Genomic DNA, 16,159 nt, shown 5'->3' with positions numbered 1-16,159 from the left:
CCCTAAAATACACCAACGGTAAGAAAAGGGGAAATCGTTTGTGCTGTGACCTATCGATTAAAATAACAATTTATAAATCCGTCACATCAGTATCTTCTTCTTCATGAAGATAACAAGTTCATGTTTCCAGAATAATCAACTCATCTTTACATGTTTACAGAACACACAGTTCCCGAGGACCATTTCACGGTACAGACATCTGGTTTCCACTGTTACCCGCACAATGGCATACCAACATAAGTTTAGAGGGAAACTCCCTGGTTTGCCACATCCCTGGCAGTTTGTGACGGGACTGTTAGACGACTGCTGCTCACTCTTTGTTGTAGCTCTGCTAACTGGTATTATTGTCCATGTACATAAGTGCAGTATTTTCATAACTGACGAGCACAAAACCTCCAGTGAAAGTATTATAAAACAAGCAAAAATCATGCATAGCTCTTAATCACTATCACGATAAAACTGCATCACATTTTGTGATATTCCGATTAATGTATCTATATGTCAGTAAAAGTACAAGAAAACTGCACCACATTGTTGAAATTCCGAATAACATGTCTAATACCCAGTCCATTGTAATAAAACTGCATCACATATAGTTCGCATATCTACATAATGTAATATACTGAACCGCAAAAGAAACGTCACCCAAAGTAACATTGCATGAAAAGTTGTCATTTAAATATTTGGGTACTTTTTGTCAAACTTTCTAAAATTTAACATTACCTTGTCCGGAAAAATGAAATTTGATTGTGAAAAAACAAAGAAGATGACAATAAAACCGATCGCCCAAACGCATCACGGCAACGGCCATGGTAACCCGATGCATGTGAGTTCCGTGCAAATTGAAATGCACATGCGTTCCCCAATCTCTTGCCCTATAAAAATCCACCCAGATCGGATAACATTCATTCGTTATTGAATTGCTACCACATGACAATATTGACAAGAAATCAGCGACACCAAGCCCGACTGCGAGCTGGACAAACCGCCCGACAAGTAGCCAATGCATTTCAAGTCCACGAAAGGACCATATACAGGCTCCAGCAACGGTACCAGACCACCAACACTATAGATGACCGACCACGTAGAGGAAGACCAAGGGTCACCACCCGACGTCAGGATCGTCAGATTGTGCAACAGCATCTTCAAGATCGCTTTGTTACTGCTTTGGAAACTGCTCGACAGACCATTGGGACTCACCAGCGACACATTAATGCGGACACCGTGCGTAGATGATTGACGAGCAGACACCTCCACTGTCACAGGCCACACCGAGGACCCATTCTGACACCACGTCATCGCCGGGACCGTCTTCAGTGGGCAACACAGCACCAGCATTTGCGCCACCAGCAGTGGAGAAGAGTCCTCTTCTCATACGAGAGCCGTTACTGTATCTCAACAGCAGATGGCAGAGGGGGAGTCTGGCGACGCCGTGGGAAACGTTATTTGGATGCTTGTGTTGTTGAGAGTGACTCGTGGGGTGGTCCGCATGATAACGCCCGTGCCCACACTGCGAGAGCAACAAGAGACTTCATCCAGCAGAATGGTATCAGAACCATGCAATGGCCTGCCCTCAGTTCCGATTTAAATCCCATTGAGCACCTGTTCCTCGGAGTGTGGGCTCAAGTGCCTATGGCCTTCATCAACAGCCTCATCCATTCCATGTATCGACGTTGCACGGCAGTCATCAATGCACATGGCGGACACACGAGATACTGACTTGTGATGCCATTTTCTCAGAGACTATTGTTGTGTTTCACTTTAAAAACATTTGACACTTTAATTTCAACCTCGATGATCAGTTTTGACAAGTTTCGTCGTTTTAATATGTCTCAAAGTATGTTTACAGTGTTTGGACAAATAAGGTTTCTCATCTAGCTATCCATGGTGACGTTTCTTTTGCGGTTCAGTATATATCTCGGTTATGGTATAAAGAGGTTTCTTTTTGACGTGAAAAGTACCACATTTCCATATTCGCCCTGGGGCGTTCTTGGTACACTGCTACCTATGTCGTACATAGAACATATCTTGAGCACATCTTTGAAAGACTGTGTCACATATGCTTGGTATGAATTATTGCTTCTCGTGTCATGCAAAGTTCATAGCTAGATCTCCTCTTTGAAGGACTGCTTCATACGTATATATACTCAGTAAATATCTACAGCTCATCCTTGAATTATTGCTTCAGTTATCATGCATATTAAACATATCCAGACCTCTTCTTTGAAGGACTGCTTCATATGTATATATTCTCAGTAAATATCTACAGCTCATCTTTGAATTACTGCTTCATTTAGCATGCATATTATACATACCAAGATCTTATCTTCGAAAGACATCACATCTCATACAACTCTATCTTTCTAAGCACTGTAACATTGTGCAAATGAAGTCTTGATATACATTGTTCATCATCCTAAAAGGACACATTTATTGATTTTATCAATGATGTAATTTGATTCTGCAATAAATATGAAAAGCTGACGAGTTGTTAAAATTATAGAAATCACATTTTCCCTCTGAGGTCATCCTGCGGTTCATCCTTCAACTCAATCGGATTCCGCAAGGGTCCGCTGTGGCTGTTTGACCTTGTCACTCTCCCAGAACAGCCGTACATTGTCTCAACGTAACCCACAACATAATCATACAGAAACTGTCACTCCATCTGCAACTACCAACCAAACAGTTTCAGAATCTGACGTACCATGCGTCGTCTATCGTGCTAATCGACTGTGTAATGATTCGCCTTCAATACAAACCCATTTTGAGCAATATGTGGTCAATCGTGTAAAAGATGTTGGTTGGTGTCTCCTTAGACAAGTGTCTTTGTTCGATATGTGTGACTGTCAACCGTCTAGCGTCAGCCTGGGTTGTGTAATCCACAGATACAATTGGATTAAATTGACCCGGGTAATAAAAACGTAACGCTATAAGCATACCGACTGGAGTGGAGTTTGGCTCTACATAGATGTAGTCATTGTTTACACTGATTAAGATCGTCCTTACAGGCTGATTTGGGGGGTTGTGTCGCTGCTTTATATATCGTCGGTTCATAAGACATCATGTTTATCGCGATTACGTGTAGCATCACACATACATTGTAAATACTCAGATGATAGCTTATTTTTAAAGAGAAAGTTGTCTTTTAGAATTGAATGACATGTTTTACAGTTGTTCATTTGATAAGAGAGAAAACTATGAATGTTTCTTAAGCGTCCGAAAACCCATAACACGGGGATAAAGAGTTCTTTTGAGATTGATATCCTTTCCAAGAACTGTATACCTGTGGCCAATGGAGATTAGGCAGCTGTTCTGTGGTGATAGTTGTCAGATCAGCATCCTTTACCCAGCACCAAATGCTTTGCTTGACTGCTGAGCATGGCCAGACCGATATGTCTTAAGTAAATAATTCGTATATGCTCTGTATAACTAATGTTTCAGACCCAAGCACACAGCTTCCCGGAATATATTCCCAGGGTCGGAGCAGACAATGTAGAAGTGGTTGACAATGATGAGGGGACCCGCGCTAATCATCAGATCTAGTGTGTACGAGGGGGTATTAAATGCTTTTGAGCCTAGCATACATAGAGGTTAAACAATTGTCGTAAGCTTTAATTATTTTTTCACAGTTCAATTTGCAGTTCAATACACTTGTTCCTTTTCTTCTGGTTTTGCCCTGTTTTGCAGAAGGTTAAATCCATCCATCCATCCACAACAACAACCAATGTTGTTGTTGTTAAATCTCTGACTACCAAAGTGTTTTTGTTTCAAATTTGAAAACAGGTGGTAGTCACTAGGAGTTAGATCTGGTGAATGAAGTGGATGGGGTAAAAGCTTGTATCCACATTCCCGTACAGCAGCCATTGCAAAATGACTGGTGTGAACTGGAGAATTGTCCTTAGAACCCCACGTCGAAGTTGTCCGCGATTCTGATAAGACTCGCGCAAGCTGTCAATAAGTTGGCATAACTTTCACGATTCGTGGTTGTTCCCCGAAGTAAATGTGCAGTATGTCTTTGCTGTCCCAAACGAAAGTGGTCATCACTTTGTTAGTTGGTCTGGTTGCTTTAAACTTCTTAGGGAGACCCGAAGTGAATCCATTCTATGTGTTCTCGGGATCAGAGTGATGGATCCATGTGCCATTTCCCGTCACGAGCCAAAAACGAAAATCTTCTGGGTTACGATTATATCTGGTTCACAGGGTTGGAGGTGAGGACCTGCGTGGCCTGATAGTATTCTAGGAACCCATGGGACACAAACTTGTAGATGTTCATGGAGGCTTGATTCTATTAACCAATACGCGAAGCCTGTAGTCTTCCCTGACTTATAAATAAATGTGCCTTTAGTTACGTACCAGGTTGTGGACGGCATCAATGTTTTCTTTTGTGGTACTGATGGTGGGTTGACAAGAGTGGGACTGGTATTCTTAACTACCTCCCACGTTGAGGTTCTTCCACCAAACGTTTAACTGAGGCATAGGATAGGGCACCCTCCCAATATACAGTATGCAGCCGTTCATCAATAATATTTTGTCCTTGACCCACTAGGGTAAATGATTTATAGACTGTGGGCAGTTTTCTCCATTTCAATGCTTATGAGTAGGGAACCTCTGAGTCGGGAGTCATTATCAGCAAGTCACTGGACTGAAGCACGCCAAATTGTGAAAGGAGACTACTCAACAAACAGTGGCAACACTAATATGCGTCACACGTGAGCAGAACAATCTAGATATGCCAGACTCAAAACTTCGGATGACTGTTTCCATTGAATAAACATAATCCAAACAACCAGCTGAGGCATATTGTATTCGCGTAAATAAAATATGAGTATTATTACTTACAGATTAAAATATAAAATGCAGTAAATAAAATATGAGTATTATTACTTACAGATTAAAATATAAAATGCAGCAAAGAGGGGTTGAGTGATCCTGGCACAGCCAGGCTGGTTAGGCTTATCATCAGCTCAGGGCCCATGTCCCTTCTACACGCAGCCCAGACACTGAATGGGACTTCTCCCAGGAAGCGCTGCCAGAACATTTCCCCAACACTGCAGCCTTCTGCATTACCCAGATAGTCAGAAGGGCTGTATTCCTGGCGGTAGACCCGTGTACTCTGCCAAAGTCAGTCCACAAACTGGGAGATACCAAACCTAAGGCACCGAGAACAATGGGGAGTCGGGCAACTTTGTACTTGGGATGCAAGCGTGACATTTCCTGGATCTTGTCAATCAATAATATAAATGATTTCGTTGGATTTATCAAAAAGGACAAGATCTGGTTTGTTGGCCTTGATAGGTCTGTGGCTGTATACGACTATTCCAAAAGATTTTGTATTTATCATTTCCCATGACGCCCTCTACATATTCTGGGTCGTACCATGGATAGGGCGCTATGTCGAAACCACAAGCATGGCGAAGACGGTATTATTATTATGATTCATATTATTTGTATTATTATTCGGAAAGATGACAGCTCACGCTTGGAGGGCAAAAGCTGACACATCTATAGATATTGTCTGGGTGTTTGGGACAGTTGTTAGTATAATATGGTGTTCTTATACTCTATTCCAAGAGATGGTTCCAGAACAGTAAACATTTTTATTGTATTTTTACCATAACGAACCCAATTCATATCCGTCCAAAAGAAAAAATTAAATAAAGCTCTGATTCAAGTGATCTTTTGTTGTGTCTGATAAACTTGGACACTGAAATAAAATTATGCAAGGGTGGCATTGGTATTTCAATACCATTGTAATTAGGGGAAGCAGTAATCACATTTAATACAGTGTATATACCTGGCACTGAAAAAAGAAGCCATATAATACCAAACAAATTCCAACGAGCTGAGTGGCGTAACATTTTATATTTATTTTTCATATACAAATGACATAGTACAGAGCAGCAGAATCATACATTATAACAATGACGTGTTGTCCTACTGGAACTAAAGGTCTACAGCCCAAATATTCAAAGTATGGTCTAAACTTAGTTGTTATTCACAAAAATACTTTGTTGACAATTGCAATTTGTACTCTTCCTGAGATGTAGTTAGACAATAGAGTAGAGAGGTAATGTGCAACTGTAATTACTCAAAATGTTCTCCCAATTAAAGTGACCTAAGATATCACTCAAGTACAACACTGTCACTACTTAACATAATACATTTGAATGTCACGACACATTATTAATTGATTCAGTCCAAACATTCAAAATTCATAAGATAGTACATAGCATGCATTCTCTCTGGAAACTTGAAGAAGTTCTTTCATCTGGCAAATTGAATGATTGGGTTAAGCCTAAACAATAATTTAGAGTCACCTTTGGATCTGGACATTTACAACTTTGGTCAAGCCCATGAGCCCCTGAGAATCTTGATGGCAAACCCAACAATTTAAATGATGATGAATCTGGGTTTCTAATCTGAGACGGTAAATTCTGGCAGGAAAACAATGTTCATTAACCATATGTAAAGTCACTTTTTACTGATGTTCAAATGTACAGTTCCCAGTCCAGAAACTAAATACCAAGCTTCCTAATGTAGATTACTAAACCACGAATCACTTTATTCTGACTATAAATGGCATCAAATGACAATGCAGTAAGATTTGGTTGGCTGTATTTTGAGTAATTACAGATGGTATATTCTAAACTGCTATACCAGTAATGCAACATGGATGCTGTAAGCATAAGAATAAAGACAAATGTACATATTAATAGGTCACACCAAAGTCAGCCACTGTCAGTACTCAATAGTTCAAGTCTTAACATATATTTCCTGCCCGACTTGTAAGATAAATAACGTTTAAGACCATACCAACTCTCACATTAAGTTTAGTGTTTTACAGAATACATAAATATAACTCGACATAATGTCACTCAAGCAGCCCTAATACCCCTAATAATCAAACAAACTCACACCATAATGTTTACATAAATTACAATTCCTGCTTTTATTCAGAATTTGAGTTTAGAAAGTATGGCACATTAAAGACTAATTACATGTTATGTACATAATGTTTGTCATTTTATGCAGCAGTCATTCCAACTAGGACATATTAGCCTGTAAAAACTTAACTCTTGACGAGGCAAATCAATCCCATTTCAGTCACCTCTAATAAATCATTTTTTAACTGTTTGAAGTAAGATTTGTTAAATTAATCATTAACTGTTGCTGTTCTAACCATACATTTTGTAATTGCAAACGCTAATTTGAAATATCAGATATGGTAGAAAAGTGATCACTCAGATGACAAAAGAAATCCTCCTGATTGTACTTAACACAAAAACTTTCCGATGTGGTTACCGTTCTTTCTATCAGGCAACTGTACAGAGGAACAAAGGATGCAGGTCATAAGTGTTCAGCACTCTAGTGAAACCCACTGAGCATGGATGAGGTACTTACAAATCTTTAACACAATCAGGGTGGATTAGGGATCTTAATCCCCAATCATGGCCAAATAATGTGCTCACTGGAAAATATGTGATATGAATGCATGTCTGCAAGATACTAATCCCAGAGATAAATAAGCATCACATCAACAGACCAATTAATTAAACAGGATAATTTTGTTTGGGACAGGTAGATTACACCCCATTCAGGTCCTCTATTTTAGGAGTTAGTTTCTATTTACACTTCAAAAGGCATGAAGTGACAGTATATGTGATCTACTTTTCAACATTAGAAAAAAAAAAAAGTAGAAGACTGTTCTGTACTTTATCCCCTTGAATAACGAGTTTGATACTTTGAACACGACTTCAGTTGTAATAGAATCCAAGATTAATTAAAGGTGGACAGTGATGGAGATTGTAGAGGAAACCTTCCAGCAGATGTTATGTTTTAATATGTAAAGAACATTATTAAGCATATAAATTAAGTATTAAGCAAAACCATCCCCTCCTTAATAACAACACAACTGATTTTGAAATCTAAATTACTTGAAAAGGTTATATTTCCATTCAAAGTTTCTTAATTTATTGTTAAATTGGCAATATATTCAAAGTAACCCTAACAAAGGAGACAAATTATTAATTCATCAATACTGATTGAAAACTGCAAGTTTATTATGGAGTGAGTGAGTGAATATTGCTTAACGCCGCATCAGCAATTTTGCAGCTATTCCAACGATCAAGTTTATTATGGAAACTGCCACAATTACATTGTCCATTGACAAAGCGCTACATAATTAGGCATCAGTATACATTGACGTTTGGCAAACACCTGGAATTCTCAGTATGGACGCCTGGCTTAGAGACTATGTACGTACACCAAGCTCGGTACAAATCAAGAATTCAACTAAATTACCTTTCATCATTTGGCTAAGTATAGCAAGGACAGATAACAAAGCATAGTTCACAGGTCGACATTTTCTATGTGTACCTTAATTTTACATCTCATTATCAACAACTAACATCATTCAAAACCAAAATTCTCCATCAATTTAGCATGGTAACTGACTGCTGCTTGCAGACATCACACTGTCTATCCTGACTTTCAAAAAAACATGTCGCTGATCGCATCATCCACACATTTCTCTGCATGTTACAGGCAGTACTTTGTGCAACATCACAATAAACTAGGTAAGTGACTATATATTACATAGGATATATACGCAATATACACCAGCACTTATTTACATATTTACAGACCCCATGTGGAGTATCGAACACATAAAATCCATATAGAGCATATAGCATAACCTGTTTTACAACAAAACACACATACCATTCTTTCGCACGTAACAGCTTTCTCTTGACAGAAAGCTCTTGCCCCTAACATATTTTGATCATCAGAAAATTTATGTAGTATTCACTGTAATAAGCAATCCAGTCATTTCAAAAGTTAATCAATTTAAATGCTTATCAAACCACGAACAGAAATAAAATTTGTTTTCAGATGATCAAGCTCTAGTGAACAAATTTATTTGAAGCCTAAATGTAAGAAATGCAAAAGTAGTAAAATCATAAGTATCTGACCGAGTGTTGCCGATATCCATATAATTGATACCAAAAACGAACTGGACACCTCTGCATGTACTGAGATTGATTTGTGCAGAAGGAATGAGGTACTAGAAATTTGGTGAAAAGGTATAGACAACTTAGGGTCATATATTTCACTTGTCATAAATTAACACAATGTTAGGATAATAATCTGACGTTTAATTTAAGTAACTAATGCTCATAATATAAAATTAAAACAATTTTAAACTTTGTCCAAATTTCTTCTGGAAACGGGCCTCATAAAAAAACAACTTAACCAATCAGCACCAGTCAAAACATTCCATAATGCATTGGTCACTCGCGTAGACAAAAATGAATACACCCAATACTTCTCATATTACCCAGTACATATCCAGTGTGTCATATCAGTCCTAATTTGTGGAATCTTGAAGGTACTGATGTAGGCTGTTCCCTGGTTAAAGCCTCATTATGAGCAACAAATCACGTTAGAAAAAAAACAATACAAGACATCGGCACAATGGTAATTCAGGATTAAATAAAATAGTACTAGCCTTGATTAAATAACAGAATTTGATATTTTCAGCATACATTAAAAACACTGAAATACTTGTAACAGTCATACTTCACCAACTCAAATAAAATTTGCTAATGTTCACAAAATATTAAAGAACTTTTAACTCTGACAAGCTTTTATACACAGAAAATTACTTTGATAAAGCTCAGTTTAGCTATTTACACATAATGAAGAAACATGCTAGACTACAAACATAAGCTGCGCGTATTACAAACAACATTCAGGTTCCTTCAGCCGATAGTATCAACAAACATATACAACTAAACAATGATATGGTAGACACTGAAGTAAACATTCTGTTGACTGAAGCAACATATTATGGAAACACACAGACACAGAATGAGAAAATTGCATTGGCTCCACAAATCTGATTTGCTTGTAAATAGTTCTCATGATTACACAAATAACGGTATCATATTTTATTGTAAACGCAGTAATCTCAATTCATATTCTTCCAAGACCAATCAGGTCACTGATTCCTCATTACTTGTTCAAGAAAAAATTAAGATGGATAGCAACCTAATCATCAATAGGCTACCATGTTTCTCACACCTCTAAGAGATCTGGGTATCAAAGTCTTCAGCCACGATGCTGGTACAATAAACACTTTCAGAGACCCAACTTCATGGAAAATGAAGGATTTTCCAAAAATGTCATATCTTTCAATATATCACCTAAAATTCCACATTTTGTTCTCTAGGGAGAGAAAATAAGATTCATCAGTTCAACTGTAAGGAATTCACAAATTACATATTCAGGGGCCATTTATTCTGTCTTGCCATTCAGTAAACAATTTTAGTAATCTTATTCATGACCACCTACATATACTGTGATAAATTAACTATCTTAATATTCTGATACAGTTCATATTGTGAAACGATAACAACAATAACAAACTGCCTTTGCTAAATGCACATGTACAGTGCTTCCGCCAAGAATACTAAGGGAGACAACTTTCAGTTTCCCTTGAGCAAAGTGAAGTGCTATTTTCCCTACACATAAGCTAAACCAAAAAAACTGTCTTGGTTCTCGGACACATTTTGTTTTTATTTCCATATTCAACAAAAAAAACCTCTTTATATATTCTGCATTTGACAGTGAAATGCTGCAATTCTAAAAAACAACACAATCTATAGCATGCAGTTACTTCCCTTTACATGTGCACTGCTTTACTGCACATCTTGTGTTATGGTTGTGGCAGCAATATAGGATATTGTGTGCTTGTTTTGCCATTTCGAGAATGAAAACAGGAAATTATTTATATCACTAGATGCAATGATTTACAAATTCAATGGTATCTGTGTACTGTATGCTGGACAATGTTTCATGCACAGAGAATAAGATTACAAGTTTATTTGTCTTGTAAAAAAAAAGCCGTAAAATAGTAATCAGCTGCACATTTTCTCCCCGATCTACTGATGATTAAGTTTTAAAAATATCATAACTGAATACAAATTTCAATAGTGATAAGAAGACCGAAGACTATGTATCTCTAACGACAAGCTGTTTCACGCTGAGTTCATGTGATTTGCCAATCAGTTCATACATGATTTCACCGGAGTAATGTAAACAAACTTGAATGAAAACTTGGATTAAAGTATAGATTGTATTATCTATGGATTACAAACATAAGTCAAGATACTCAATTAACACTTTTATTGCCAGATAGCGTAATAATAACAGGACCATCTTGCGTGTTGTGTGCTCACGGTGTCTTCACGATGTGAAATAAAATCGAAGCTCATAGTATGCTTGTATTATGCACACACTGGTAGTAAAACTGTAGTCAAATACTGTATTCAAGTATTTTGCTCATAAAGGAAAGGTAGGGAGGCCCTTTCCCAGGTTGACTGAGCAGATTTATCTCTCAGATTCATCAATAAATAACAACAATTTCCAACTGATGAGTAAGTATGACATCAATCATGGCACATGTAATTCCAAACCTATCGCAAGATTGATCACATTTTATCTTTGGTTTAAATATGTGTATCTTAATAAATGTTCATGTACATAAGAATTGGACACATTACTTGAAAATGTTGTTTCCAATCAGCAACTGTGATATTGCGTGGGTTGTGTTTTCAGTCAAACATGATGTATAATCGGATAACAAATAACCACCATAAAAATCGTATTTGTAATATCAAGAGACAGTAATTCTGTTATTCACAGGATTTATTTTACATAAAATCATCTGTTTTATAGCTGGTCAATCCTGGAAGAGTTTAATTAACAATTCTGTAAAAGTACTGATTCTAAACCAATTGACAAACCTTCTTAAAAACATACACAAGCTAGTTTTATTGCCAGAGACAGGTAACACACACAAATGTTGATGAAACTGAAACATTATTTATAAGGGTTACGAGGCAACAATATACCCTTTTCACATTTCTGTTGTTTTTTTGTAAATGCACACAAGAAAATATGGTGTGTTGAGTTGGATTTTTCGCTGACCTTCAGCAAATATTCCAGCAATATCACAAGCAAGAAAATATGGAAACTCATGTAAATTTTCAAGCTCAGTATGTGGTGGTCATAAAGATTAGTTACAGGTTGTCTAGAAGCTAGTCGGGCAATATGGCAAATACAGTACTTCAAGTGGCTTGATGCTACACAATTCATCTTTGGAGAAACAAGGTACATGTACCACGCTTCTTTCTGTAAGTAAGTTGTCTCTCTTCATCAGTACCCAACCCATTTTGGTTCACCATTTTCACCAAAATCCTTCTCTTTAGTATGGAGCAAGGTCTTATATATATACCAATTTTAGCAACATCCCAGGAACATCCCATTTGAGAATATGAGAACACATTGTACTCAACAGATGAATGGAAACTGGGTCTGTAGTGCGACACGCTTCCCAACCAACTCTCAGCCTTTGTTGTCCAGCTAGTGAAGCTGTGGATCTTAATGATCATCACATAGTGAAATCATATTGTTATTTTCTCAAATCATATAACATCTGAAACAACAATTTCAGTCCATCTTGTTACTGACTGTCATGGAGGTGAAGCTATACCCCTTAGTCGCTACAACATCTCCCTTGTAACACTTATCAATAACAAAGCAAGTATATTTTGACATTTAGGTCTATGCTCTGATTCTAAGCTTCTTTCATTAGTCAAGTGTTATGTTGTAATGAACAGAAATCTGCCAACTTAATAACAGAGCTCCAACTATTTTCTCTCCATGAGTGAACATGGAGAATGGAAGTATAGTCTACACAGTAATAGATACTGCAACCAGGAGCATTGGATCTCAGTAACTGACTTCACAAGTTTGCATGTGGAGAATCAAACAGGGTATTCTGTCAGACATATTCTCTGAGGTTAGTGCATACAGTGGCTATCAGTCCACATACACATACCGCTAAACCCTGATAAGGTTTGAAGAGGAACTTGACTCCTCTTGCTTCATATATATAACAAAAGCACGTATTTCCATCCTGACACCAACTACTTCATGACACACTAAATCAAAATTGCCATGCCCACACTTGCTGTAAGACAGTTCTTCAAGATCATCTCCTTCATAATTAGTTCAACATGCAAATCATAATGCCAACCGATTTGTAGCCAATTGATAACGTAGGCTCTTAAAACAAATTTACAACGTACAATACATGAAAGGAAAATACATTCTTCTGATATCCCACTACGACTTCTTCTCACCGGATTGTCCATCTTCTCTACATTATCCACTCTTGCCGTAACACACATACATTATAGACTTGATCACACTGAAGAGGATGGTCTCGTTGGCTCGGCATCATTGCAGTCCAAATGTCAATAGGTTACCATTGTAAGATCATCAGATTCACACTTTCATGTCTTCTTGGGCAGCAAGACTTGCCAGTGTCTTTCTGATCCTCAGTGCTGTCAGTCGAGCAGCAGCATTGGGGTACCAGCACTCCTTCATAAGCTTAGCCATAACATGCAGGGCCTGAAATGTAAGGCACTTGTAGTCAGCATAAACTAGGTAAAATAAAAACAAGAAGTAAACAGCGTTATTAATATCCCCCGCAAAATGGGGCACACTAGAGATAGGCACTTAGACTGCTTTATGTCATCAGTAAAAATGATTACATGTGAAATTAATACACATGAAAGACCCCTTCTCTGGAAAAAATAACTCAGTCTTGATAAGTATCTCTTAGATAAGCTAACTTCAGCAGTTTCTGAGAAAACTTGTCCCAATTGCCGACACTAAGCACCAAGTAAAATAACATGGAACAAGGGCTGTAACTCTGTAAAAAAGCAATTGACCAATATTCAAACTCAGTCTTGACAAGAATATCTTAGATAAGGATGTACAAACGCATGGACAGACGAACTCTGAACTTTGTGGCAAGGGATAATAACAGGCTTGCAAAAACTTAATGTTGAACATTGTATATTTGACTTGATTATATCAAAAGAACTCCATAAGTGATAGCTTCACCATGTATACCAAAGTGAAAATAATAAATCAATGACAAATGGAATGGAATTTGTCTGTCACTTTTAAAATACTACATCACAGGTGCTGATATTATCTCTTTTGCTCTAAGAGCAACTAAAACTTTCCACATCTAAGATCGTTAAGTATTATCTAACGAAAGAATTCATCGTACTTAACCTCGCCTACAATTTCTGTTCTAAAGTAGTTCATGATTTACCACAACTTCAACTTTAGGAGGCTCTGTGCTAGTGTCACGCAAAACAGAGACATTGTCAAATTACACTGTATAATATCAGTCTTCGTCAAATGGTAGGTTGATACAGTAAAATACGATTATAACAAACTCAAAGGGACCCCTGACTTTAGCTTGTTTTAACTGTAGTTCGTTTTAAGCATATATACAGCAAATGGCCAGGACCAAAAATATGTTTGGTATATCTGTCAGATAATTTTAAGTGTGTTCATTATAAATGTAGTTTACATTACGCACATCCTCAAATTCTGAATAGCTGATAATGACTTGCTAGGATTACCAACTGACTTGAGTCTTGTCCCCTTTTAAGGGGCTGGGTACAAGCTGTGTGACAAGGTGTCCCCTATTTCTATATACATTTTCCAGTGTACTGTATATAACCACGGATAAGCCGACCCCGTAGATAAGCCGAGGTGCTAACTTGACCATTGAAATACGAGAGAAAATGATATGACCCGCAGATAAGCCGAACCAGGAAGTGAAAGGCAAAAAACACTGCGAAGTCGCACTGCAAGACATGTGCCGGTACTCGCAGATATTAAAAAATATAAGATGAAAAATGTTGTAATTATATTGAAAAAGTCATTATTTCTAATAAAGATTTAACAAACCAGTCATCCACTTTCATAATGTGGGAAGCTGTTTCTCTTGGGGTTTTTTAATCTCATAATGATCGTTATATATGTTGTTATCAACAACGAAGCGCCATTTTGTGAATCGGTGTATCTATAGTATTATGAACCCGTGAAAAAATATATCAGCTAGAGCGAAGACTCGCAGTTTGAATTCAGCATCGTAAGCATGGCGTTTTCGTTTCAAATTCGTGATGAGATTGTCAGTCAGTAAAAATATACCAACTTTCATAACCCCCTTTACACCACTATTGTATGTTAATCCAATTGAATTAAATAAACTATCATACTATGAACACATTGAATGACCATCACTTACTCGAAGGCTTCTCCAGTTTATTAAACTAATCTCTTGAAAACAAAGGAATGAAGCCCCTACTCCCAACACGATCGCTAAGCACCCACAACTTGAAAATGTTTGTGTAAACAACATGACAATACCAATCGGCCCGTAATTATCAGTGCTCATTTCCTTGTATACCGTGTTGCTTTTTAAACAACAGGAAGCTATCACTGTGGTCACCGTTTGTGACGTCACAGGAAACAGCTGATCACATGTTTTTGCAAATGGCGAACATAATAACTCGCGAATACAGTTGTTTATTTGCCTCTTTCAATAAAGGTAGACATTTGTTCACTATCAATTTATGAGCTTTGAAAAACGTACGTAATAGCTATTGGCGATTTCATCTGGGGATTATATACTGTGAATTACATATATTGTTACATGTACAGATTGTGGAGTTTATGAAGAACGATAAACTTTGAACATTCAATTAAAAACTTATTATCTGAAGTAGTAAAATGCATAACATTTTTTTAATAATGACAACATTGGTGTATAATAATAACTTTATTGATAATTTATAACAATAATGGCTCTAGTCATGGCAACTTCCAAACTTTTGGGAAGTTGTAATCTATCGGACCGACATTCAGGCGATGTTTCTGACAGATCATGATCTGAAAAATACTATCATGAAAGTGTATATGGATAAGCCAACCCCTTTCTACAGAATCTTTTTTCTGGTCCTCAAAATTTGGCTTATACGCGGTCATATACGGTAAAAACCTAGGTAACCTTCACCCAGCAACACTAGACAATGTGCCCACCTCAAATGTCTGCCAGCGGTTTGGAATGGCTGGCCTATGCTTGTCGTTACACACTATCTTCTTCATGTCGTCTAGGGACGGGTCTGGGGGCACCAGGTCATAGTAAGGCATCTGGTACTCCTCAAAAATGCCTGAAACAAATGTAAAACAGATGATTACACATCAATATCTTGAGATTCCTATT

At 37.4% G+C, this 16,159-nt stretch overlaps 1 protein-coding gene across 1 annotated transcript in view; it reads right to left on the bottom strand.

Moving 5' to 3' along the window:
• Positions 1-10,285: 10,285 nt before the first annotated feature.
• Positions 10,286-16,159, bottom strand: part of LOC139465728 (TGF-beta receptor type-1-like) — a 29,769-nt gene continuing 23,895 nt past the window's right edge. The window contains exons 9-10 of the mRNA XM_071247554.1: positions 15,976-16,106; positions 10,286-13,479 (exon numbers count right to left, since the gene is read on the bottom strand). Of these exons, the coding sequence (XP_071103655.1) occupies positions 13,354-13,479; positions 15,976-16,106 (257 nt within the window). The 3' untranslated portion in view covers positions 10,286-13,353. The remainder of the gene's footprint in view (positions 13,480-15,975; positions 16,107-16,159) is intronic.

Source organism: Haliotis cracherodii, unplaced genomic scaffold, assembly GCF_022045235.1.
Source record: "Haliotis cracherodii isolate W230 unplaced genomic scaffold, xgHalCrac1.p SCAF_18, whole genome shotgun sequence".
In the NCBI taxonomy this organism is placed as follows: domain Eukaryota; kingdom Metazoa; phylum Mollusca; class Gastropoda; order Lepetellida; family Haliotidae; genus Haliotis; species Haliotis cracherodii.
The sequence above is the reverse complement of the archived record's forward strand: the minus strand, read 5'-3'. Positions and strand labels throughout refer to the sequence as shown.